Source organism: Sciurus carolinensis, chromosome 4, assembly GCF_902686445.1.
Source record: "Sciurus carolinensis chromosome 4, mSciCar1.2, whole genome shotgun sequence".
Lineage (NCBI taxonomy): Eukaryota > Metazoa > Chordata > Mammalia > Rodentia > Sciuridae > Sciurus > Sciurus carolinensis.
Genome location: NC_062216.1, coordinates 15373111 through 15400108, shown reverse-complemented (window position 1 = coordinate 15400108; position 26998 = coordinate 15373111). Strand labels below are relative to the sequence as shown.

Below are 26998 nucleotides of genomic sequence, written 5' to 3'. Positions count from 1 at the left end.
ACTTAGACCCATTTTGCTCACAACAGGGGCCCAAGAAATACTGAACAACACACCAGAAAAACACAAGAATTGACAAGAAGCAAATTTCAAGTCAATATTTTTACAAAGCACTTCCTAATAATTAGGCCACACTTATTAAGCATTTACTGCATGCCAGGCTCTGTGCTAAGCTTTGGACACATGTAATCTAATGATCCTATTAGATGTGGATATTTTTATTCCTGTTTCACAGGTGAAGGGATGGAAGCTAAGGATATCCTTAAAACTTAATCCTAAAAACTCAAAGTCACACAGCTAGCAAGCGGTACAGTCAGAATTTAAACCCAGCACAATTTTTTAATTTTAATTGAACCCATTCTTCAGCCAGCCTTAGCCCAGCTCAGAGTGCAGCCTGCAAGGAGTGGCCTCTTGGGTCTGCAGGAGCGCCCTCCTCTGTGGGATGTTCGCTGGGGGCTTCCTCAAGAGGTGAGACTAACTTCTCCTTTCTTCCAAGACTCTAGGAGTCTGGGATTGGAAACCATAAGCTCCCGGGTGGTTCATCCTGGCTTCCCTCTGAGGCTGAGCTCGGAGGAGGCAAACAGGAAACCGGTGCTGAGCGAATGAATGAATGAGTGAAGGGGAGAGGAGGGTGGGTGAGGAATGAATGAAATCTGGAGAGGAACAGATGAAGGAGAGACGGGGATGAACGCACGGCAACGTATTCTGCACTGTCCACTTCGCTTCAACCTCTCGACACCTTGCAGTGGACGCCAGGGAATGCAGAGAAGGGGGGAAAATGACCGGCAACGCGTCACCCTCAAGCCTGCACCCAGAGCCGCCGCAGCGCCCCTACCGGCACAGGTGGTCGGTCCGGCACAGGCTGCGGAGGTCCAGGCAATTGGGCTTCTCCTTGTCCTCGTAGGAGCAGCTGGGCAGGATGGTTTGCCGGCGGCGCTCAGCACACGCCTGGTCTTGGCAGGAGCAGAAGAGCATGCGGTAGGTGTACTCGCTGGGCACCCGGTCGAAGAACTGGCGCAGGGCCTTGTGGCACTTGCGGCGGTTGCAGCGCTCGGTGGGCGAGATCTCGCGGTTGCAGATGGAGATGTAGGAGGAGCGCAGCTTCTTGCAGTTGTCGTTCAGGTTGCAGGCCTTGGCAGCATCCAGGCAATGGTTGCTCTTGGCGCTGACCACCGGGTCTGCTCCGGTCCCTGGAGGAGGAAGCACAGCACGGGTCAGAAGCCCACCAGGGCACTGAGATCGGCATGCCTTCCCGCGCCCGCTCTGCCTCAGTTTCCTCATCTGTGAAACTGGGTCGCTTCACAGGCCCGCCTCCTGAGGTTGCGGTGAGAGTTAAAGGAGCTAATATCCCGTTACTCAGGACGATGCCGGGCACAGGGTGCCTGTGCAGCTCTTAGGATGACTTGGTCCACAGTCTTATCTCGAGCAATGAGGCGTGCGTGGCCCTGTTCACAAACACAGGAAACTTGATGGCCCTGACCCTCCCGCAGCACACCTTAGCAGTGCCTTAGCGAAGGGGCACCACTGGCACTTAGAGGGGGACAGTGCTGGTTAAGGGTCTTCAGCAGCCAGGGCACCAGCGGCCCCACAACTGGCCTCCCAGCCCTTCCACTGTGACCAGCAACGTTTCCGGGAGTCGCTATACTGCCTCAGCAGTGCCTGCCCCTCCCTACAAACTTCGATTGTTCAGAGGGGGCTCATGGCTCAGGACCACCAGACCCTCCACCCCCAGCCAGTTGCCACCTACAGACCACCTCCTGTCTGTCCTGTCTACAGGCAGAGGGAGACAGTGGGACCCAGACTGCACATGGCCTCCAGAGAGCCAGAGGAGAGATCCTCCATCCCAACCTCTCTCCTACAGACAAGGAAACCGAAGCCAGCACAGCACACTGGCAGGAGGACCGAGCAGGAACCCAATCACCCAGCGCCACAGTTCACCAGGAAGAACCACCCGCTGAGCTTCAGAAGGGCACAGCCTCTCATCCACTCCTCCTCCACCCTACTGAGGTTCTGGGGCTTTCCTGAGCACCTCTCCCCCTGCATGGTCCAGAGGAGGCCACGCTCCCTCCACAGAGGGGCCTGTGACCCAGCATTTGCAGCAGACGGTCCTGGTGTTGACTGCTTGCTCATTCTCTAGGGTGCCGTGTTGCCCCAGGCTGGCCCGCCCAGCTCCTCCCTGACAACCCTGCCTGAAAGCCCAACACCCACACGTCAAACGCAGACCCCCAGGCCACCTGCCCCTGACAGCCTCCCTCATCCTGCTGTGAACAACTCACCCCTCCAGTCGCCAGGGCCAAAGCTCTTCTTTGGTTTGCTTTTTAATTTATTTTTACAGATTGCATTTGGATTCATCGTACACAGTGGGGTACATCATTTCGTTTCTGTGGTGCACAATGTAGATTCACACCATTCGTGTAATCATACATGTACATAGGGTCATGAGGTCTGTCTCAGTCCACCATCTTTCATACAGGGCCAAAGCTCTTGACGCACCCTCAACCCCTCTCTCATTCACACACCACCCCAGAAAACCCAGAGGCTCAGCCTGCAAAGCGTGTCCAGAGTCCTCCACTTCTCCCCCACTGCTGCCATGTTGTCTAAGCTGCCATCACTCTGCTGGCAAAAGCCTCCTGCAGGCCCCTCTGCCCTCTACCCACCCCCCAGGACAGACTTCTGTCATCACCGCAGCTGGAATGAACGAACCTTCCAGAATCTAAGGTGGAGAGCTATTATTCCTGGGGCCCCAGCATCCATTGGCTTCCCAAGGCCTTAGCATCCCCAGCAAGACTCCATACTTGTGCTGTCCACAAGCACAAGCCACACATGGCATGGACCTGAAATGTAGCTAGCACATTCCGAATGTGTATGAGAGATTTCAAAATACCAAATTTTGAAAAGTTAATGAGAAAAAAAAGTATCTGGTTAATTTTCTTTTTACTCTGATTTCTACATATTGTAGAAATATGTTAGACAAACGGAGTAATAAAGTTAATTTTGCCTATTGCCTTTCACCTTTTAACATGGCTACGGAAACATTTAGAATTCCTTGGCAGCAATGCATTTTAGATCTCTTCTAACCTGCATGGCTTTATGGTACCAGGTCTCCTACTCCTCTCCCACTCTGCTCTGTGATCTTCCTGGAATATGCCATCATGGCCTGGCCTCAGGGCCTTTGCATTTGCTGTTCACTGATCTGGAAGGTTCTTCCCTCCTCTTCATGACCCCATGACCACACAGAAATTTCCCTCATTTGGCTCAGGTCTCTGCTCAAGTGTTACCTCACCTGGGAGTCTTTCCTGACCACACTGCCCCTGAAAACCACCCCACACTCCACTCACCCCACTCGGATCTATCTTCCCATAGCACTCGGCACCATCTGCCACAGTATATACCCACTCATTTGCTTGTTTGTATCAAATACAAGCTCCCTGAGGGCAGGAGCTGGTTGGGCACATTAGCCACTGTGCTCATATACCCCATGTTTGATACATGGGTGCTGATCAAGTATTTATATGCAGAAGAATAAACGTACTTACAGCAATGTCTAGTTATAACAAGTACTCAAAAAAAAGTTACCTATAGCATTAAAGAAGCAAAACTGACCCAGAGCAGGTGACAGCAGTCAATGCAGGACCACATACAGTCAGGGGTTAATGTGGGGCCAGAAGTGGCTCAGAGGTGAAGGCTGGGGGATGATTGACAGATGAAGACCGACTCACTCACCACAACACCTCCTAGCCAACAACAGTCCTACAGAGACAGGAAGAGAGAAGCTCCCTCCGCCTTGCTGGAAAGTAAAGAAGCAGAGGTGCATCTGGACGGTATTACTCAGTGATACAAGGAAATGAGCTCTCAAGCCATGAAAAGGCATGGAGGGGCTCACATGAGAGAAGCCAAGCATCAGAGTCCAACTATAGAACATTTTGGAAAAGGGAAAATACCAGACACGGGGGGCGGGGGTGGAAATGGTTATTAGGACGGGGGAAGGAGAAGATGAACAGGCCAAGAGTACTGGGATTGAACCTAGGGGTGCTCAACCACTGAGTCACATCCCCAACCCTTTTTATAATTTAATTAGATACAGGGTCTCTAATTAGTGCCTCACTAAATTGCTGAGGCTGGCTTTGAACTCGGGATCCTCCTGCCTCAGCCTCCCAAGCCACTGAGATCACAGGCCTGGCAGCACAAAGTATTTTTAGGGCAGTAAAATGATCCTGTAATGGTGGATACGTGTCCTTATGCATTTGTCCAAACCCATCAGATAGACACCACCAAGAATGAACCCGACGTCAACCATGGGCTTCCGGTGGTGATGGCGTGTGCTCGTGGGGTCATCGGCTGCAACAAAGGCACTGCTCTGGTGGGGGATGTGGCTCGTTGGGAGGCTGTGTCCCTTAGGTGCAGGAAACAAATGAGAACTCTCTTTACCCGTCCTCAATTTTGCTGAGAACCAAAAAATGCTCAAAAAGTAGAGTTGGGGGAAATTAAGACTGAAAGGGAGTCAAGGTTTGTTTTCTTAATCAATAAACATGTATTTTTATTGAGGACTTGCTATGTGCTAGACACTTCCACCACCAGCAGGCTGCAACCCGGCCTGAGACTCTGCTGGGGACAGAGGAGGAGCTGGAGCCAACACTCAGGCTAAGTTCTGCACTGAGGAAGTCAGGGTGCAGAGCGGAGAGCATCGCCTGGAGCTGGGGAGTCATGGACACAGGGGTGCCTCTGCTGAAAGCCACGACAGGAGTCAGAGGTAGCCAAGAGGGCAGAAAGGGGCCCCGAGAGGGAACACAGGGGCAAAGGCTGGGAGGAGCAGAAAGCAATTGGTTACGTCTGGAAACGGAAGCCCAGGTGGGGAACCACCAGGGGGGTGCTGGGGAGCTGGGCTAGAGGCCCGCGGTCAGGATGGCCTCCCCCGCCATATTCTGGGCTGCTATCAAACCATTCTGCTTGGTCAGGCAAGGACCCAAGGACGCCTGTCAACACCAAGGCCCCTGTGGAGGGTTCTCCCAGACCAGCTGCTCCCTGCACCTGTTAGATGCCGGCTGGCTGGCGGGAGGGAAGAGCACAGCGGCCTGGGGCCGAGGTGGAGGAGAGACAAGGAGGGACTCTGCAGAGGATCAGGCGACAACCGCAAGCGGAACAGCAGCTAATTTAGGCCTGTGGCTGCTTCTGGGCTCCCCAGGTGCTCTGTTCCCGCTCCTCTCAGCATGTTCCTGAGCTAATGCCAGTGTAATTATAGCCTCGGTGGCTTCCATTCGGAGCCTGAGCGGCGAAAGCGTTTGCTAGGGGTGGGAAATGCAAACCCCTGGGCCCGAACTTGGTAAATTTCCTAGAAAAAAAAAAAAAAAAGTGGCAATACCAACAGGAATTGCTTGGCTACCGGCAGAGATGCCCCTCTGATCCTGCAGGGGAGAAGCCCATGCTGGGGCCCTGCTCACAGCGGAGGAAGACCCCGCCTCTGCCAGCCCCTGTCCAAGCAAGGCCCATCCGGCTTCATCCCAAGCCCACCCGTCAGGACGGGGCTCAGCACGCACAGTGCGCACACCCCGGGGAGAGCTCGTTCACAGCTCAGCCTCCCCTGCCCAGCGCGCCCACCCCCGCCCCCGAGGCTCCTGTCCCTCACTGGACAGAAAGCCCCCAAAGGGCAGAAAGGAGGAGTGGGAGATTCCAAACCAACCTCGTCTTCCGGGACCCCTGCTGCTCCTCAGTCAACTGCTGCAGGCTCCAGCCTGAAGCCAAAAGGTGCAGAGGGCAGGGATGAGGATCCCAGAACCTCAGGCCTCTCTAGCTCCCCCGCCCCCACCCCGAGCGGAGAACTGAGGGGCTCCAGGAGCTGGACTCCTACATGCCAGGACTGGCTAACACAGGACAGCCTGTCCCCAACACATGTTGCCACTTCTACCCTGGTGGGTCTCCCAGGCCTGCAAAGAAAAGCGGAGATGGGCCAAGTAGTAAATGGTAAACAGCTGCCCGAGAGAGAGGGACGTGGGATTTAATAACCCTTGGCACTTTCCAAAACCTCCATAAATTCATCCTGCCAGCCTCAACCCCTGGGGACACGTCCTTGCATCTATATCCCCTTCTCTCCTCATCCCTCAGTGAAAGGGGGACACCAGTCAATGGCAGAGGGGCAGGAGGGGTTTCACAACAGAGGTTCCAAGTCAGCCTCCTGGCACCCCTGCCCGCATCCCTGCCCACACCCTGGCTGGCCATCTTTTCTCTTCTCCCTGGGGGTTCGCCCTGAGCCAATGGCCCATCTGCAGCACTGGGCTGTCCCCAGACAGTGGGGCTCACAGGCCCATGGACATGTGAGCATCCCTCAGTTTGATATTCTCTAAATAGCTGTTGGACATTTATAAAGCTGGGCTTACCAAACTTCCATTACCCAGTATCACCGATGTAATTTGGGCCCTGTTAACAGTACCACCTGTGTTAATATTTAATTAATTTTCTTTAAATCCCTGGATTCTTAAATGAATTTTTAAAAATTTCCCTGACTCACTTTTTAAATTTTAGATTTATCCTAAATGATAACATCACCATTAGCTCTGAATTTTTCTAGCACATTAAAAGGCACTACTCTTGAAAGTAAAAGGTTTCTTTCTACACCCATCTCACACTCCAGCAGCTGCTGTGTACCCAAAGAGAATGACCAGCCTAGAGAAGAGGGGCTCAAACTCCAGCTCGCCTGGGACTCACTGGCCCTACGCAGGAGGGACTCTGTGGCTGGCCCCCAGGTACTGGACTTCACAAGCTCTCCATGATTCTGAAACCTCCTTCCAAAGCATAAAAACCAATGCCTAGAGGCCCACCACCCAGCATATAATTTACCAAACTGCCCCCAGCAGAAGGAGGCCTATGACCCTCTGCTGTCACCAAACATGCTTCCTGTGGGCTTTCAATTCCCTCTGCCCATCTCCCAACTCATCAAGATAGACTTTCCAACCTCTCCACGCAGGAATGACAATAAGAGGGTCACTGTTCTGAAATACTCCCACGCCAATGGGGACCCAGATGTCTCACCTTCCCTTCTTGCCCTTCCTTGAAACTGCCGGCTGGTCCCTAACCCCATTTGCAGCAGCTCTGCAGTGTCTGCCCCTGAAGTCTCTTGGAGTTGCCCTGGCCAGGCTGTATGGCTCTGCCACTCGAGTGGGGGTCAGAGAACCTGGGTCCTAATTCTATGTCCACCGCGCTTGGTTATGTGAGACTCCGGGTAAACCCTACCCCTCTCTGGGTCTAGGACTCAATTCTTCATGGGAAAGCTGATGGGTTTTGAACCTTATGACCTCACATTTGGTGACTCTCCTGCCTACCCATCCAACACAGAGGGTGAGATGCTGAGGAGTGGAGGGCCTTGGAAAGCTCCTGTCCCACTAAGTTCCTGTGAGCAGGGACCATAGGTCAACCACAGCAGACTCAAAGGAGTCTACCTGGTCCTGTGCAAATGCAACCGTATGCATGCACACAGCAACACACACACACACACACACAGCTCCTGACCACACCTGCCTCTCCACAAACAGCCCATGGCCCTGCAGACAGCAGTCAGTCCAACAGCAGTCAGTCACCAAATATTTTTATACGCTGACAATATGCCAGGCCCTAGGAATCCAACTGTGAAGAAGAACGACAAAATCCCTGCTTTACAGAGGCTTTTATTCTAGTGCTAGTCTGGTAATAAACACACAAATAAATGAAATAATTTAAAGAATTGATAAGTGCATGAATAGGATAAGGAAATTCAGGGGATGAGGAGAGAAAATGACATCAAACTGAGACAGGGAGTGACACACCCACACACACAAAAAATCGAATGTGCCAGGCACAGTGGCACACACCTATAATCCCAGTGACTCAGGAGGCTGAGACAGGAGGATAGCAAGTTCAAGGTCAGCCTCAGCATCTCAGCGAGACCCTAAGCAACTTAGTGAGACCCTGTCTCTTAATAAAATGTTTTAAAAAGAGCTGGGGATGTGGTTCAGTGGTTAAGTATCCCAGTACCAAAATAAAATAAAATCCAATGTAAGGGAATTCCAAGCAAAAGGAAGAGCAGGCGCAAAAGTCCTGAGACAGGCATGGGCTTGGCTTGTTCCCAGTAAAAAAAAAAAAAACCTGGAATTTCAAAAAAGGCAAAAGTTAGAAAAGAAGTCAGAGGCACCATCAGAAGACAGCCATGATGCCTTGCAGGGCAGGCTAAGAACTCTAGATTCTGCTCTAAAATAATAAGCACTTGGAGAGCAAGAAGGAGGGAACCACAGGAGCTCATTTGCTGACAAATGAGGATCACGGAAGACAGAGTATCCATGGAGGGGTCGGCAGAGAGGTAAAGAGGAGATGGGTGACAGGCAGCTGCAGTGGCAGGTGCAGAAGGGGAGGCTGGGTGGGGTGGTCATTGCAGAGATGGCAAGAAATAAGCCCATTCCACATATAACTTCGGGATAATACCAACAGGATCGGCTAGGCATTGAGTGGGAGGAGAGAGAGCTCTCAAGGAAAATTTCTGGGTGTGGGGCCTAAGCACCAGAGGGATGGTGAGAGCAGTTCATGAAACAGGAAACTCTCAGAAGGGGAGCAGAATGAAATGCATAGTTCTCATCTGGACTTGGTAAGTGTGCAGGCCCAATGGTGTGTAAGGTTGGGTGGTAAGAGGGCCAAGGATTTGCAAGCTGGAGTTAGGAGATGGTCTAGGCTGGAGATGGCAGGTGGGCATAACTGACATGAGAGGTTCCTTAAAGTCACATGACTCAACAAAGTCACCTAGATTGAGGGTGAAAATAAAGAAGAGAAAAAGAGGCAGGACAGAGCCCTGGGATGCTGGTGTCTAGTGGAGACCAGGAAGAGCGGAGCTTGAGTTGGGGGAAATCAAGAGGTGTTGGTTGCATGGAATTGAAGACAAGAGTTTCCCAAAGAAGGAGGATGATGGTCAACTGAAGCCAAATAATTAGGGATGTATTATCAATGAAACGTAGGCTAAGCCAACTATCCCAGGGTGGGATGAAGGCAGTAGGCACAGGAAGCAAGAGGGACAGGCCAGGAGAAGAGACCTCCAGGCCCAGCCTTCCCTGTGGGGTTGCAGCCACCAGCCAACACCCCGACACATCTCATTCTCAGCAACCTTCAACCTCAGATGCACTTTCACAAGCAGCACTTGCTGAGCTCCCACCACAGGTCAAGAACTGCTGGAGAGAAGGGCAGAAGCAGCAGGCTCCTTCCTGCCCGGAGCTTACACTCCAGTGCAGGGAGAGACTAGGACCTCGGAAGCAAATGAAAACTCCCCCTTGCCCAGCGTCACCCTCCAGCTGGGGCTACTGGTTAAGAGTGCGGACTCTGTCCCAGCAGTGGCTGGGGAGATGGAGGACTCCCAGGGTCTGGGCCACCCACGAGCAGAGCAAGAGGGCACAGGTTACATACGTAACTTCTCGAGCTTCATCTGCAAAATGGGACACAATGCCGGCCCTGCCTACATTCAAGACTACACAAGGATGGAACAGGACAACATAGATGAAAACACCAGGGTCCCCAGAGGGCCCATATGCTAACGGCTTGGTCTCCAGGGTGGTACTATTGAGAGGTCGCAGAACCTTAGGAGGTGGGATTTGTGGGAGGTCCTTAGGTCACTGGAGTCGCGCCTTTGGAAGGTGGTTCTGGCCCACCCACTCTTGGCTCAGGTTCAAGATTGTTTGCTCTCTACCTGCTCCCTCCATAATGGGCCACCAATGGGGTTGCCTGATCTTGGACTTTGAATTTCCAAAACTGTGAGCTAAGTCAGTCTTTTCTCTTCGTCAGTTAGCTGCCCCAGGTCCTTCACTGCGGTAATGAAAAGATGGCTAACGCAATGTCTCTCAGAGTCTCCAGTCCACGGCGCGTATGCAATAAGAACTTGTTAAAAAACGTGTCACCTCACTAGAAAGATCCTCCCTCCCACCTCTCCCATCCCTGACTGCTCTGTGTGTCCCGGGCACGCTGCTCCTCAGACCTGCCCTAGAAATCCCAGTGCGACTCCCTTACAGTCTCAACCTTCTCTCTGAACTTCCCCTCACCTCCCAGCCCCACCTCAACACCACAGCCACCCCAAGCATTCTCCAAGGGAAGCTGAATTTTTGGAAGCAAGCCAATCCACCAAAAATCAATTTGATGAATGGCAAACTCACTGAAAATCAATGAAAAAAATCAATTTTGATGCTTTTGAATATCGTTTTATATTTCATCAACTTTTAGCCATGTTTAAAATTCTTTCTCCAATTCTTCAAAAGGTAGATGAGACTTAATTTTGTGGTTCTAACAATTAAATCTTTAAGTGCCATTCTTTGGCAGTTGAAGGGACTTTTTCAGTCACATTTGAGTCTCCTGTTCCTTTTGCATACAGTTTTGGGTTGGGGGTTATATTTAGGACTTTACCATTCTCACATCAGTCCCCACAATGGCGTGTCAGTTTTAATTTTGTATTGGTAACAAGTAAAAACCAAAATCGAGGCATATCAAATTGATGTGACTAACCTAAATCTTTCCTTGACATTTTTTTATTTAGTAGTGAATGATTGTAGAATTTGGGACAATGACAATCCAAAGCAAAAATTTTGTTACCGATTATGAAATATACTTTTCTCATAAGAAGTCTATATTAACTCATGACCCTTAAATTTTTTTAAAAAACTCAATATATCTTAAAATATAGTCACAAAGTCCATCTGCAAAAACCTTCCAAAGACATAAAACCCATTCAATGTGAATTTCTAAAAACTTTTTAAATAATTCCAAGAAATGGAGTTGAGTAAATCTATGCATTTGGCAAAATCAGCAACTAATCATTTAACACACTCATGATGACAGAAAGGGCCACTGGGTAGCTCCTGGACAGCTGACCTCCCAGCCCATAGAGTGAGAGGACCTCCCTTCTCCCCACTTCTGTGCCTTCTGTCTGGCTGTGAAGGTCACATCCCCAGTCCACTGTCCCCTCTCCCCGTGGGGCTATCCCTACCAACCCGCCATCCCTGTGAGGAGCAATTTCACACCTGGATCACCAGCCTCCTCCCCACCCGCTTGCCATGGCTGCCACCCACCGGGATGGTCTGTACACTGGGCCTTCCTCCTCATCTGTCTGGTGATCTCTTCCTACACCCTGGTTCCTCAGGGCTGTGGTCATGCCCTTGGCCTTCATAACATCCATACCAAACATCTCAACCTAAACCTCCTTACCTCCCAGAACCCTCTCTGGAATGTCTACTCCAGCAATTTCTCGACCTCCCCCAGACCCTGACCTGCTGACCCAGCACTTGCTCTCCCTCAACCACCCCCACCCTGTCCTCATGCCCCCATTCCCCAGCCTAGACTCCCTGGCCTCCAGGAAAGCACCCTGACCTCCAACAACCCTGGTGAAGCCTAACCACCCTCTGAGCAGCTGACTGTCACCAGGAAACACAAACAGAATGAGCTGTCTAAAAGTCCTGCCCTCAAGCCTCAAATGCTTTAAATAAAGACCATTTACACTTCTCCTGAGTCTCCCTAGACTGTCTCTTCCACCCCAATTACACTGTCTTAGTATGTTCAGGCTGCTATAACAAAACGCCACAGATAGGGTGGCTTGTAAATAACAGAAATGCACTTCTCACCTCTTTTTCAACCTCCAGAACTACAAATGCTGTGTCTGGTGAGGACTCAATTTCTGGCTCAAGGACAGCCATCTTTTCTGTGTCCTCACTTGTCAGAAAGAGGAAGGGAGCTCTCTGGGCCTCTTTTATAAAGGCACTAATCCCATTCATGAGGGCTCTGCCCTCATGACCTGCTCAGCTCCCAAGGATTCTATCTCCTAATGCCATCACATCAGGGTTCAGGTTTCAAAATACGAATTTGGGGGCAGCACTAACATTCAGCCCACAGCAACTTGGCATAAACAGAAGAGCTATACAGAAATCCCCTCACCTTCCTACCCAGCAACCATCAAACCATCTCACTTATAATCCAGAAAGAGGAAATGATGATCCATGCCAGATGCAGCTGAGTGGCCTAGAGAAGCTTGGATTATGTCCTCTCTCGATTACTAGGGGTGAAGTCTCCCCGGCCTCATGGGTCCCAGCGTACCAGGTGGACCCCATCCTCCACACTGTCCCGTCCCTCCTGAAGTCACCCTTCCCCCTTATGCCCTTCAATGTCTCCCTCTCTCACAGACCATTCCCAATAGCATGCAAGTGTGCCAGCATCGCTGCCCATCACAAAACAGAGCAGAACCAAAACCAAAGAACTCCCCCTGGACCACGACCCCCGAGTCCCCTACCTGGCTGCTCCCCTTCAGAGCAAAGCTTGAAAAGGCATCTCTGGTTGCTTTCTAACCTGCTCACCTCACATTCTCTCCTCCGGCCTCCACAGAGTGGCCTTTCCACCCCACCCTCCCCAAGGACGCTCTACCCAGACCGTCATGGCCCCAGGTGCTGAGTCAGATGGCAGCTCCTCCAAGCTTCTCTTAGTTGGCCACACAGCTGCATCTGACATGGATCATCACTTCCTCTTTCTTGAAACTCGTGCCTGCCTCAGCTTCCCGGACATCCCTAACTGGTTCCCCTTCCCCTCTGACCCTTGTCTCAGCTCCTGTTCTTGGAAAGCCCCGGCCTCCCTCTGCTCTCTGGCTATACACTCTCCCTCAGTGACCTCCTGCTTCCAAGACTTAAAATATCATCTATATGCTAATGACTGTCTGTATCTCAACCCTGACCTTGGTATTTCCAGGTAGAGGTCTATTTGACATCTCAACCCTAGTATGGCCTAAACCGAACTCTTGGTTTCTGCCACCCCACTGGCTTTTGTCCCTCTCCTCATCTCTCCATCCTAGTAAGTGGCAACACCACTGTTGTTCAAGCCAGAAATCAGTTACCCATAATTCCAGCTGGGCATCCTCTCAGCTCCGTTTCCAGGACATACCCCAAGCCCACACATTCTCTCCATCTCTTCCCTGACCATCTCTCACTGGACCCTCCGATGGCCTCTTAACTGGGGCTTGCCATCCTCCCCGTGATCCATCCCCTCACAGCACAAGAGTATCGTTCAAGGGCGTAAATCACGCTGTGCTGCCCAACTGTCTCCAGTCTCCCAATGGTTACTCATCACTCTGACAACAAAATTCAAACTCCTGCCTTGGCCTGCAGCAGCTCAGTGGTCCAGCCCCACCCGCCTCTACGTCCGCCTCCCATGCCACTCCCTGCACCTCACTCGTGGGTGCAGCCACGCGGTGCCATCAGCTCCCATCTCCACGCACAGGTCCCACTGGGGTCTTCCCCTAACTGTTCCAACTCAGCCACTCTCCGGATCTTCCCAAGGCTGGCCCTCTAACGCGCCACAGTCTGCGTTCCCAGGCCCCTCGTCCACCGTCTCATTTCATCTCCTCTTGGCGTTCATCACGATCTCACATCCTCCTTGTGAGTCTGCTCCCTGGCTCATTTTCTGCTCTTCTTTGTCCCCAACTCACAGAACACTGGCCCCGTAAGAGCAACAGACTCCTTTGTTTTGGTCACTGATGTATCCTCAGCACCCAGAACAGGGCATGGCCACCAAGGATGCTCAGTGACTGGGGACGAGCTCTCACATTCGACCCTCCTGCAGGGAGGGCACTGAGCATCAGAGTTCATGGACACAGCCTCCAGACCAGGATGCTCCAAACTGCACACACAAAGTCAAGTCTGCTCATTAATTTTGTGGATCAGGCTGAAATGGCCTTTCTATCCTCCGACACTCCTCAGAGGAGTGGACCACAGCTCCCAGAGTTATCCCATGAGACAAGAAAGGGGACAAGGGTAGTGTGTGTGGTAGGGGACAAGCTGTTTCCCTGCTGGGCAACAGTGAAGATTCTGTTCCAACCAGGGGAGCGAATGGCTTCCCTCTCTATCTTCCCCTCTCTTTCTTTTCCTCCTTCCCTTTCAAGGGAAGAGAAAGAATGGCAGACAGGTTACTGCCCAAAACCCACAGCAACTCCCACACACATCACACACACACACACACACACACACACACACACACACACACATCACACTTCCACAAACCATCACACACACACACACCACCCCATAAGCACATTGGCACACAAGCTCCACTTACACTCACACCTACAGCACACACATACACACGCTGCCCCCCACACACCACTATCCTCACATACCTACCACACACACACACACACCACCTAATGCACACGCCTACGCACATACGCCATCCACACATCACCTGCTACACGCCATCGTCTACACACATGCAGGCTCCTCACGCTGAGCCCTCTCCTGGCTCTGGCTCCTTCTCTGCACAACCCTGGGGTTAGCGGAGCGTGTGGACAGAGGCGGTGCACAGTGCCGGGTCTCCCATCCTGCCTCCCGCAGAATTCACTAGAGGGAGGGCAGAGAGCGGCTGAGCTAGGAGCGTGCTCAGGAAGCGCAGGGTCCTGCCAGCTCAGGAGCTGGGGAGGACAGCAAGAGTCCAGCCAAGAACGGCTGGCGGCAAGCATCCCTGCCACAGAGCCCTTCACACACACAGGGAGCCACCGAGGCCACCTGGACAATGCTACTTGAAAGGAACCAGGAAATCCCCTTACCCCAAAAATCTCACCCCAGCACCTGGAATTCTACCAGGAGAAAGGCTCTTTGGGGTTAAATCTATTCTCTGGGGTCCTTTTTTCTTGTTGTTTTTTTTCCATGGCAGACACAAAGGCAACCAGAGATGAAGTCGCCAACACTGCTCATGCCACAATGTGAGCAGACCTTTCTACCCACTGACAGGAGCCCAAGGTCCTGGCTTTTATGGGGACAGAAAGAATAGAAAGGGAAGAGGGGAAGTGAAGGTCTCCTCAGCTCCAGGGCCCCCAGGGTGGGAAGCTGACTCCCTCCCCATCACCACCATGGTGGCCACTGGTCACCTGCCCCAGTCCCCTCAGACAGCCCAAAGCCCCTCCCTGTCCCACCTCCCTCTGGCCAGCAAAGGAGTCCTCCCCAAAAGGGGAGGTGGAGGAGGTGACCGAGCTGCAGCTAAAGCCCAATTGTGGTTGACACTCAGAGTCTCTGACAGCTGTTAGGAGAAGAATGTGATTTTGAAATTTAAATAACATACTTCTGCATTCGGCTCAGGGAAACAACCTAAGGATAAGCAGTTTATCGCCTGAGCCACCATGAAGCGGGGCAGGGAGAGGGGCCGCCTGCTCCTCCAGCTCCTCCTGCTGCCTCCTGCATGGCTGCCTCACAGGGGCCTCTGACAGGCACAGCTCAGCCTCCTGGACACTGAAGCCCACTCTCTCCAACCAAGGGGAGGGGACGCAGGTACAAAGCTAGACCCCCGCCTTAGTGGGGCCAGGAGCTCCGAGGGGCAGACTGAGGAAAGCAAGAGGCTTCCCTGGGCATCCAGGAGTCAGGCCAGGCCCAGCCCTGCCCAGTCCCAGCAGGCCACTGGGCAGCTTTTCACAGGAGACTGACTCTTGAGCCCAAGGGCAGGTCCCTCCCTCTCCAAGGCAGCCCAGCCCCTCCCTGGGACACAGGCCCCTCATCCAAGCATTTCTCTTGAGCTCTGATAGGGACAAGTCCTGGACAGGAGCCACAAGGGAGGAAACCACTGAGAGGCCATTCCCCTGCCTGCCCTAAGAGTCACTATTCACTGTCCCTGAGCTCACCAGCCTCAGAAGACTGGGGTCGCCTCATCACCCAAGCTTGGCCAGGCCTCCCAGCCGTGATACTGCCTGGAACGTCCTTCCCAGGTCCTCTCCCCCAAGCATTGCTGGTTGGTGACATGCCCTGAACTCCTATGATGTCACCAACACCACATGGTCTACACCACATGGGCAATAAACCACCTACAGGGTATCCCCATGGGTGTCTGTCTGCCCTGCCAGCCAATCAGGACATGGGTCCGATATTTCACAGCAATGGCCTGTGCCGCTTCCAGAACACTCCATGTGGACTAAACAAAGCACTCCTCCCAGCCCCAACCCTGCCTCCCACACGAGTGCCCCAGCGGAATCTAGCACGTCTCGGAACACAGGGGCACACACACCTCACAGCTGCTTGGACCTCACAGTTACTTCTTCCTGGGAAGGTCAAACACTCCCACAAAGCCATGGGCTCCCTCCAGTCCCCAGATGGTGACCCCAATTACCACCATCTAGAGAGATCCTCAGCACCAGTGCCATGTGAGCAGCAGCCTGTGTCACTGCCCATCCCCACTGGGCAGCTGAACTACTGCATATCACAGGGAGAAGAATGAGCTTCAGTGACCCTGAGGTCACAGAGCCAGGAGGGTAAGCCCAAGATTCAAGACTAGGACTAACTGGTCTCAAAGTCTACAATCCATCCTCCACTCCAGGACCCTCTGTGGATGTGCGTGCGGTTCAAAGGACAGTGTTTGACACCCAGGGATACAGAAGAGAAGGCACACACCAGACAGAGCAGGACCACTGCACACACGTGCCACAACACCAGGGAGTGAGCACCAGGAGGGAGGACTCCACGCCACGGCACAGGACAAAGGGTGGTGCTCACTTCTTGGGGGTCATATGCAAGTCTCCTCGGCAAAGGGGTAGTACGACCTAAGCACTAGCTCCTCCTCTCCTGCACCCCCAAAAAGGAGGTCACTGGAGCCTCCAGCAAGAATGTCCCTGCCCTCTCTTGATTCCATCCAAGCAAAACAGCCCACCCCAGCCTTGCTGGCCAGTCAAGGTAGACCCTGCCCAGTCTCCCACCTCAATCTACAAAAGGCCACCAAGCTCAGGGCTCACACTAGCCTCCATCTGTCCACACCCGGTCACAACAAGGTTATCACTGCCCGAGACTCCCACCCCACCACCAGCCTAGGGTCCATTCTCTAAAGCACTAACCTCACCAAGCACTAACCTCAAGCTGAAGACAGCCTCACGTCACCAAGAAGTATGCAGCCATTTTCCAAATGCCAAGTTCCAGGCCAGCCCTGCCACCACCTGCCATTGACCTTGGAGAAAGCACTCCATGATAACATTTAAGTAGCTAGCATACTTTTCCTGCAAAATTCCCAGCACCAGGCCAAGTGCTTACCTGCATTACCTCATTTAGTCCTCACCTAAACCCTAAAAGATAGGTATTTCTGCCACCCCTTTGCTGGGCAAGAGGAAACTTGGGCACAGAGATGAGGAACTTGTCTAAGGTATACACCAGGCAAGGCTGGAGCCAGGAGTTGAACCAGAACTACATCTGTCCCACCTCTCTGGGCCTCAGTTTACCATCAGGTGAAGGGCTGGGCCTACCCGATCCCTCAGTTTCCTTCCAGTTACAGAAGGAACACCAAAAGGTGCTCCACTAATGTGCTCCCTGCCTGTGCCTCGAGCAAGGTTGGGATCAGAAGCCGAGGCACTGGACACCCCAGCCCCACACCCTCCTGAGGTCCACGCCCCTGGCTGGCTCCAGGTCGCCTTCACAGAACTTCTGCCAGGGTGACCTCCTCTGCCTGAGGATCTCTTCTTCCTCCTCTGCCTTCTTCCACCTTCTCCTGCCTCCCCAGCTATATGCACAGGGTCAGAAGGGTCGCTCAACTTCACCATCGGCCCCTCCCCTCCCTCTAGATGACCTTCCACCTCCACGGCACATGTGTGGCTCCAAGGCTCAAATGTCCTCCAAGGCTCAAATGTTGAAGGCTTGGTCACCAGCCTATGGTGCTGTTAGGAAGTGGTGGAACCCCTAAGAGGTGGGGCTAGTGGAGGGAAGTGAGGTCACTGGGTGTGCCCTATCAGGACCCCAGTCCCTTCCTCCGTTTTTGCTTCCCAGCCACCACGGGGTGGGCAGCTTTCCTCTACCACGCACTTCCACCATGACGTTCTGCCTCACCACAGGCCCAAAAGCAAAGGGGCCAAGAGATCATGGCCCGAAACTGGGAGCCAAAATAAACTTTTCCTCCTTGCGAGTTGTTTATCTCAGGTATTTGGCCACAGCAACAGAAAGCTGACTAACACATCCCTAAGTGGCCAAGTCAGGGTCCAAACCCAGGACTGTCTAGCTCCTCTTCCCATCCACCAGGTGCCTCATTAAATGCTCTATTTCATGTTTTCAAAGGCAGCTTGAATTGCAAGAAACAGGACAAACCTCACTTCTTGTCCATGAAATCTCTCTTCCCCTGTTTAAGGTGAGGGCAGGACATTGGGATGCTTCCAACATCACTGTAGTGGTGAGTCGGGGCATAGCCAGACTGTCCTTCCCGACCTTGGCCTTAGGACTAGCTAACCCACAGATGAACCCAGGGCCTGCCAGGTAGGGACTAGGCAGAGAGGAGGGGCAGGGTTTTAGGCATCTGGCAGCAAAAGGTGTTGTAGGCATCCTGGTAGCTTTCCTTGCCAAAAGGATCCCAGGAGGACTTTCCAAGAATCCCAAAAGAGAAAGGTGAGAGATGAAGAACACATACTCTAGGAGGCCCCAAAACATGGCCCCAAATCTAAGATAGGAGGTGGTGAACAAATAGAGGCAACTGGGCCCCAAAGAGACAACAGCCTCTATCCCTGCAGGTAACACAGTCCAGAGGAGACCACAAGACTCCCCTCACCTCCTCCAACCTCTCCACACAGAGAAGGTAGAGGGGCAGCATTCAGTCAACTACAGGCATGTGGAGGTGGGAGGAGCTTTCTGGAGGGTCACCCGCAACCCCACAGGGCTGTAGCTTTATACACCCAAAGCAGCAGTATAAGGTCTTAGGTCACCCAGGCCAAGACTTCCCAGCCTGGGTGTTCCCCACAGGTGGGTGATAAATGTGTCCAGATACTGATGTGTCAGCCCACAGGGAGCCAGACGGGGGCTGTGATGGCCAGAGCTCCAAGCTGGTCTGCACACCATGCCACTCCACCATTTCCCATGTGTCTTCATGGGACAAAGAGCGGAAAGCATTGCTCTAAGCTCTGGTTTCCATTATCAGACAGGAAATGTGAGGTCTAGAGCCAGGAAGTGACATGCCAAAGGCTGCACAAGTGATTTGGGGCAGAGACTCAGCTGGAACCCAGCCTCCCAGCTCTTGTTCCGCCTTCTTTGTGCTCTCTCTACATTGGGCTGCTTAGTTTCAGGGCCTCCCCTCCCAGCTGTGCCCAAGTTTCCCCACAAGGAGCCATCCACTGACCCAACTCCAGGGCTGCTATGGGTCAACTAGAATCCACAGGGACAGAGAGGAGGGATCACCACAGTCCCCAAAACCTGGGCCTCATGGCGGGGAGTGGTCCCAGAACACAGAGACCCAGAGGTTGTGGGGTCCTTATCTCTGAGCAACAAGTGACAGGGAGCTGACTCAGTGAGTGCACATCGGGCGATTTCCTCATCTCAAGTTCATTCCAGGAAGATTTTTTGCTAGGAAGATACTGAAGTGTTGAGTCCAGGAAGCAACAAAGGCCTGGGCAAAGGTGAGGACCTCAAGCTCCTGTACCATTGGAGCCAAAGTGGTTTACTTACAGGAGCCAACCCAGGGGCACCTGCCTACACGGTGGTATTCAGCTAGTACCTGAGCAACCGGGGTACTCCCACCACAGCACACATATGCCCACAATCTCAGAAGGACCAACCCAAGGTGAATTCCTGCTCAAAACTAATCAGGAGAATCAGAATGTCAGTTAGAGGGACCTCAGTCAGTCCATCACCTAGACCACATGGGATGGGCAAGATTTATCACAGAGCTATCACAGTACCCACAGGCAGAACCAAGATGGGAACTTCTGCTAGGACCCTTCTGGGGGGCTCTGATGGTAGGCGCCAAGGGCAGGGTGCTCCATGTAACTGACCAGCCTTGAGGTCTCCATTCCATTCCCTACCACTTCCCACCACTGCCAGGGACCAAGGTCATGTCCAGTCAGTCACTCTCTGGCTACTGTAGTTTGAATTTTAAATGTCCCCCAAAGGCCCATGTGTAAAAGGCTTGGTCCCAAAATTGAAAGTACTGGGAGGCAGTGGAAACTTTTAGGAGGGAAGTCTTGAGGTCTTTAGGGCACTGGGAGTATGCCCTTGAAGGAGATTGTGGGAATCCAGTCTCTTCCTCTTCCTCAATTTCACCTCCCAGGTGCAAAGTGGGCAGCTGGGCTCTGCCACATACTCCTGTCATGATATGCCACCACAGGCTCAAAGCAACAGGGCTAACCAATCATGGTAAACCTTTTCTCTTTATAAGTTGATTACCTCAGGTATTCCATACAGCAAGGGGGAGCTGACTCACACAAGGAGTAAGTGCCTCGCTTCTCACATGGGTCCAGGGTTTCTCCCACCAAGGAGAAATGCATACCATCCCCAGCTCGATCACCCTCAATGGGAGAGGTGGTCACCTCAAGGGAGCAAGGTTCGTTCTTGTGTGGGCAGAAAAAAAACACTAGATATTATAATGGTTTGTGGTCATCCAAAACTCAACCTTCTGTGACAAAATTTTATTTCTTGGTATTTAAATTTTCCAGCTAAGGAGAATTAACTTTTCTCCTTAGGGAAGTAACATCGGGGGATGGTTGAGAAACTTTATCCCACAGAATTCTTCATTTGAAAGGGCTGAGGATCCCATTGGAAAGTCTTTTGTTCACAGTGTAGCAGTGTTTCTCAAACAGCAGTGACCATGCCCCCCAGGGACATCGAGCAATGTCTGCAGATGGTTTTCATTGCCCTGACTTGAGGATACATCTAGTGTGTAGAGACCAGGGATGACACTAGACATCCTACAGCTCACAGGACAGAAGTCAGGCCAAAGTGTTGACGGTGCTACTGTTGAGAAAACCTGGTTTAGAGCCAGAGGAACCTCAGAAGGTTTGATGGCCACAAAAGCGTCTGTCAAACCTGGACCTGCGGCCCAGAGACCCTCGGAAGCCCCTGAGAACAAGCCCACTCTGGTCATCCAAGCACCAATGGCTCTGGAAGAAGAGCCTCCGCCCAAGAGCAGCTCAGAGACAGGAGTCCCCTCTCTGGTGCCTGAGCAGGACCCCCTGGGCCCAGGTCTCTAACCAGAGGTGTTCATGAGGTCGAGAAGGGACCACGAAGCTCATTTGGCTCTGGGCCTGGGCCTGGCAGGCAAAGCTGGAGCCCAACATGGACTCTCACTCCTCAGGGCTGCATGGGGTCGGGACAGCCCAGGGGACAGAGATGCCTCCCTCCGTGGTCCAAAGAGCTGAGGGAAAACCCACAACAGACCAGGGAGCAGTAACCCCAATAATACGGGTGAGTCTCCCTCATCTGAAATGCGTTAAGACCAGAAGTGCTTTGGATTTCAGATTTTTGTCTGTCTGTTTGGATTTTGGAATGTCTGCATCTATGTAATGAGATGTCTTGGGAACAGGACCCAAGCACAGAATTCACTGGTATCTCATATGTACCTGTGCACACAGCCTGAGAGTAACCGGAGGCTCTACACAGCGCACTTGCACTTTGTGACCCATCACAAGAAGACGGGTGGAATTTTCCACAGGGGTATCCTATCAGTCCTCAAAAAATTTGGATTTTGGAGCATTTCAGATTTGGGATTTGGGGATCAAGGATCCTTAACTTGTACCAACCACGGCAGCTGATGGTTCCTAAATGCTCACACAAGCCTTGCAGCATGTGAGGGCTTTGTAATCCACGGGCTCACTCAGACGTCACAACAGTCCAACCAGGTACGTGCTCACCTCACAACGGAGGAGACTGAGGCACACAGAGCTTTAGCAACTTGACCAAGAAGAGCTCCAGAGCAGAAAATTGGAAAGAAGGAAAGCAGAATGAAGGACCCAGGGCAAGACGGGTGACGAAACAGGAGGGTGTCAGTAGGAGTCAGATTCAAGACCTGTCCGTGACAGCCTCGAGCTAGGAAGGTCCTCAAGTGCTTCTCTCCAGACCACCACGAGGGAAGTAAGCCACATGGTCTTCTTTACAGACCAGGAGCTGAGGCTCAGGGACAGTAAGCGACATGCTGATAAGCAGCAGAGTCAGGGAGCCCAGGACTCCTGAGTCCAGGCAGAGCTCCCAGGCCACATCCCAGCAAGGACCACTTACCTGAGAAGATTGAAGCAAGCCTGAAGATGTCCGAGAGGCGGGAGGTCACCGGCTCGTAGGGTGAGGCTTCGTAGAACTCCTCGCCTGGAAGAAAGAACAGCATCAGACACAGGAAGGGGCCTCCTGTCCAGGGCACTCCCAGCGCCCAGCAACCCTGTCCAAGAAAGTTCCACCACGAGGCTCATGAAACTGGGGAGACCGGGCAGCCACTCCCCAAGTGAAAAGGGTTGTGCTGGTTCGATGTGTCACAGGGGCAAGCGGTTTCTCTCCGAGAGTGGACCCTCCCCGAGAGCAGGCAGCACTGCCTGGTGCTTCTCTCCTGTGATCTCCTCATAGACCAAAGCAGCCCCCTCTGAAGGACTTCCAAATGCACTGGAAAAAAGGACAAAGGAGGTGGGGCAATAACCCATGGAAGGCCAGGTACAAATCATACAATCTGAAGCCAGAGGGACCCCACCATGGCTCATCAACACAACTTCCTCATTTCATAAGAGAGTTCTGGGGTGGCCCAGAGAGGTGAAATCACCTGCCTGAGGTCACACAGCTTCTCAAGGCAGAGCTGCAACTAGACTCCAGTCTCTTGGCCTTCACTCTGGTTCTGCCCAGGTCACTCAGGAGGAAAAAATTTCCTCTTTGCTTCCCAAGATGTCACCAGGAGAATCTGGCTGGAGGGGATGAAGGTTGCGGGTGGGAGGCCTGGTTCCCTGCTCCTGTCAACTTGATCCCCCTCCCCACCACCACCTGCCACCTCCTCAGACTTTTCCTCAGGCTTCAGGGTCCAGAGAGCTCGTGAGTGGAAGAGCAAGACAATGCCAGGAGATAAATGGCACCGGGCTGCCCCGGAGACGCCAGCACCTCAGCGGGAATCCCGCAGCCTCTGCCAGCACCTCACAGGAAGCAAATATCCCCAGGAGGCCTGGCCAGGGAGGAGAAATCAATGCACACTCATTCAGACGGGGCGTGTGGTGAAGGGGCAGACAGGCGGGGGCAGCGCACGGCTCACTCAGTGACCTCCATCCACCTGGGCAGGCACCTCCTGCCATGGAGAGCCCAGGTGGGGCAGCATCCAGGGGACCACTGCAGGGAGGCCTCCCCTCCCAGAAGAGGGCCTGGGATGGTCCCGAAGGAGGCGCCTCAGCTGGGCCCAGCAGGCCACTCTGAGGCCAGGACCGGGGGCACAGCTAGCCCGGTGCAGAGACCTGCTGCTGAGCCCCATAGGCTCCCAGAGGAGGGCAGAGCCCAGCACAAGGAGGAAACACCTCCCCACCCTGGCGAAGTGGCCTCTGCCTGCATCTCAACTCAGAGGAGCACCCCCTTCCTGGACAACACCGGCACCCACGGTGAGCGTCCGGCTGGAACCTGCTGACCGACCCCATCCAGACGGCTTGTTCTTCCTGGGCTCTGTCCAATTCCTGCTCGCTGGGCTTTGGGCCATCCCAGCCTGTGTGATCTCGGGCTGTGTCCTCCACCCGCTCAGGGCTCTTCATCTACGCTCTCCTAGGAAACTCCCAGTGGAGGGGCTGTCAGCTATGGCTGGGCACCAAGGCCAGCAGGAGCAGAGCTCAGGAGTCCCTTTTATAACAAAAGTCACTGTGCCTCCCGCGTGCCGCACTCCAGACCTGCTTTCCACGGGCTCATTCACGCCCTCCTCTTCAGCACTCTGTGAGCCAGGCACTATTATCCCCCACCGCACTGACAAGGAACTTGGGACACAAAGGCATTAGAGCAACGTGCCCGAGGTTGCTGAACGCCATGCAGCTGGGAAGCAGCAGATCCAGGTTCCAAATCCAGGTAGGTGGCTCCAGAACCCCAGGCAACACCACAAGGAACACAGCCTCCAGTACCACAGCGTTATTGAAACCGGTGGCTCTTAACTAAGCACTGACGGCGCGCCCTCCGCGGGAGCCGACCTCGGCTGCCAGCTGGACTCCCTTCCCAGCACAGGGTCTGTCCTTCCCAACCACATCTGGCACAGCTATGCACCTGGGGACAGGTCAACCAGCTCCTTGACTAAAGGGTGTCCCTGAGGGAAATGGCCTTTCCCAGGGTGAGTTTGGAGGGCCCATCTTCTCCAAATTCATTCACTTAAGCCGCCTGTTCCTGCAGCAGAATGCACCAGTAGGAAATCCCAGGCCTGGGCCAGTGACGTCAGATGCTGGGAACGGACACATGGAAGAGCCCTCTGCTCTTCACGAGCAAAGGATCGGGAACTTGGATCTCAGTGCTGCCTTTGGAGAAGGCAAGAAACCTGCTTTCAAACTCCCGGGCAGCCAACAGGGACAGCCCACTGTGTAAATACTGGAGGTGGTAATGACAGAGTGGAAACAGGCCCCAGGCCATGCCACCTCCCCCAGGGCAGTGCAAAAAGACCTGGATAAGGGCCAGGGACCCTGGATCCAAACCTGGCCTTCACAACCTCCTCACTGTGGCTGCCAAACAGGAGGTGACCCAAGACATGTCCAGGTCCTCTGCAGTTGAGACTCCAGGAGCTCTGAGGCCATCCGTGCAGAGGCCACGTGCCTGCCACAGCCTACTCCCCTCCCTCCACTGCCACTGCCAGTATTCCTCACAGGCTGAGGGCCTCGGCCAGACACCATGAGCTCAGCCCCATGTAGAGGGAAAAGGTAGCAAAGGCCCGTGTGTGCCCCACCCACCCACAGCGGCCTAGGCGTAGCCCCAAATCCACTGGGATCAGAAGGGAAATGCGAACCCACTACTCATGCCTCTCTTCTCTTTGGGAGAGCCTTCCCCTCCCCCAGCCCCAGGCCCAAGCAAGCAGGCTATCAGGTGTTCCTTAGGAGCAGCGAGGAGGTTCTCGCAGCCTCCCCAGGGAGACCTCTCAACCCCCAGCGCCCACTGGGAATAATTCACTCTCAGGTAGATCCTGTCACTCACAGGGACAAGTGAATGACATTTTCAAAGGCCTCTTGGTTGCCCCTGTCAACCCCACCCAGAATGATGTCTGGCCCCGAGACCCAGAAGAAGGGGGCACACCCTGGGGAGAAGAGGCAGGCTTCTGAGAGGGGGACAAGTTGGGGGTATTTTTCTGGGTGGGCCCAAAAAAAATCTCTCAGCCTGTGCAGTCGGCAAAGGGGCCGCAGCTTCTGCGGTGCCACCATCCTCTGAGGCACACCCCAGGGCTTCACAGATGGTCAACGCGTAAATGAACAAAACCACAATCTCCAGGTCCAGAACCAGGGGCAGTCGTCCGCAGTGAGACAGTCCCAGGTCTCAAGGGCCTTGAAGACCCCAGAGCAGCCCAAAGCACAACGCACCCAGCACCAAGCTCACTGCTAACAGGAACTCAGGGAGGAACATCTCGTTTCTCCAGGCTCCAGAAAGCACTGGACTCCCAAAGTCCAAGAAGGCCGTGAAGCTCCGGGGAGCCACTGACATGAGCAGGGCTGTCTGTGATCAAAGGCCCAGGAGGCCCCAGCCCTTCCAGCAGCAGAGTTTCCATCCCCTCCCTGTCCACTGTGTGTCCCAGCATGTCCACCCCAACCAGCTGCCCGCTGTCCTCTAGGTTGAGAGTGAAGGCTGCCAGGAAGAAAACAAGAAGTGAAGCTACTCTACTCCAGAACCAGGGTCTTCCTCCCAGAGTCAGGCTCTGGGTAAACAGTTCCTTGTCTCCTGCACAAAAGGCCACATGCCCAAGGACCTAAGTCCCTCTTTGCTTATTCCAGTTCCAGGGATCCAGGTTGCTAGGGAGAAGTGACGGCTGATGCATAAGGAATTACTTTGCTGTTAATGACAGTAACACCATTCAGTTATGTGCACTTCCCACCCAAGTGTTCAGAGTACATCTGAGCCAACTTAGAGGCCACTCAGGGACCCCTTTTTCTGCAGCCACCACAGCTCAAGCTGGAATCCTCCTTCCCTTCCTACACCCGAAGGGAGCTCCTTCCTGACCTAAGGCTAATTCCCCTATCCTGGCCCTGGGCCCACTCCCTGCTCTCTTCCTGGGGGACCCTCAGTCCTACCCGAAATTTAAATTCCACCCTGTCCCATCTTGAAATATATATATATTTGTATACGTACACAGACACAGGTACATATGTACACAGGTACATATATATAAATACATAGGGTGCCCTCTGTTCTCTCCTCTTCACACCAAAATTCTGAAAAAAGTTGTCTACATTCATCATTTCCAGTACCCCTGCTCCCATCCGCACCCTCACCAGGCTCCTGCCTCCCATGTCCACCTAAGAAGCTCACCCCAAGGTGGCAGAGACAGTGCCGTCCTTCTCCCACTTAACCTAAAGTACGTGCCACCGGTGGCGGCCCTTCCTTCCAACCATGAGCCCCTCCCTGTCTCCTCACTGGTCCTCTGACTTCTCCCCTAGGGCCCTCTCAATGGCCCTTGGAGAGTGTCCTTCCTCTGCCCATCTTTCAAAGTCAGCAGGTCAATGGTCTCAGGACTCCGCCACTGCCCTCCTCCCACCGTGGCTGTCCCTGCTCCCCGGGGCTCCAGTGAGCACCAGAGGCCAATGTCACTCCTAAATCTCTCTCCAGACCCCCTTCCTCCTCTGCACTCCAGATCTGCAGGTCTGCAGGATACGGCCCACAAGAGACACGTGTCCACACCTGACCCCACCACCCCTACACCCACTTCCTCCCACTCAAATCCTTTGCTGCTCCTTCTAAGCAGACCCATCATCCACCAGTGGCCCAAGACAGGAAACAAGGTGCCCTCCTTGAGTCCTCTCTTCCTTCCCCGTCTCAAGGGCAATCAGTCCCCAAGACCTGTTGATTCTACCTTCTGAAGAGCTCCTCCATCCCTCTTCCCCTTTCTTGCACTGTCCAGGTCCCCTCACCGTTTCCCCTGGCCTGAATCTCAGTATGGCTCCTGAACACCCTTATGAGTGACACTCCTCACCAGAACCACACGAGCATTCTTCTGAAGCACAGGCATGGTCCTCTGTCTTCCTCAAACCTTTCGGGGTTCCCTACTCCTGGGATCCACCAGATCTCACGCTCCCTGCCCCGACGTCTCCTCCCCACCCTTCCCAGGCCACCCTCTACCTTGTCCTGTTACCTGTAGT

The 26998-nt window shown here is 53.4% G+C and overlaps 1 protein-coding gene across 4 annotated transcripts in view; it reads right to left on the bottom strand.

The window, feature by feature from the left end:
* Positions 1-26998, bottom strand: part of Gfra2 (GDNF family receptor alpha 2) — an 84140-nt gene that overhangs the window by 48966 nt on the left and 8176 nt on the right. For 3 of the 4 annotated variants that reach the window (XM_047549471.1, XM_047549470.1, XM_047549473.1), the window contains exons 3-4: positions 21954-22037; positions 833-1187 (exon numbers count right to left, since the gene is read on the bottom strand). In XM_047549471.1, coding sequence (XP_047405427.1) covers positions 833-1187; positions 21954-22037 — 439 coding nt within the window. Of the gene's footprint in view, positions 1-832; positions 1188-17560; positions 17613-21953; positions 22038-26998 lie in introns of those variants that run through there. The other variant, XM_047549474.1, reaches the window with a different exon arrangement.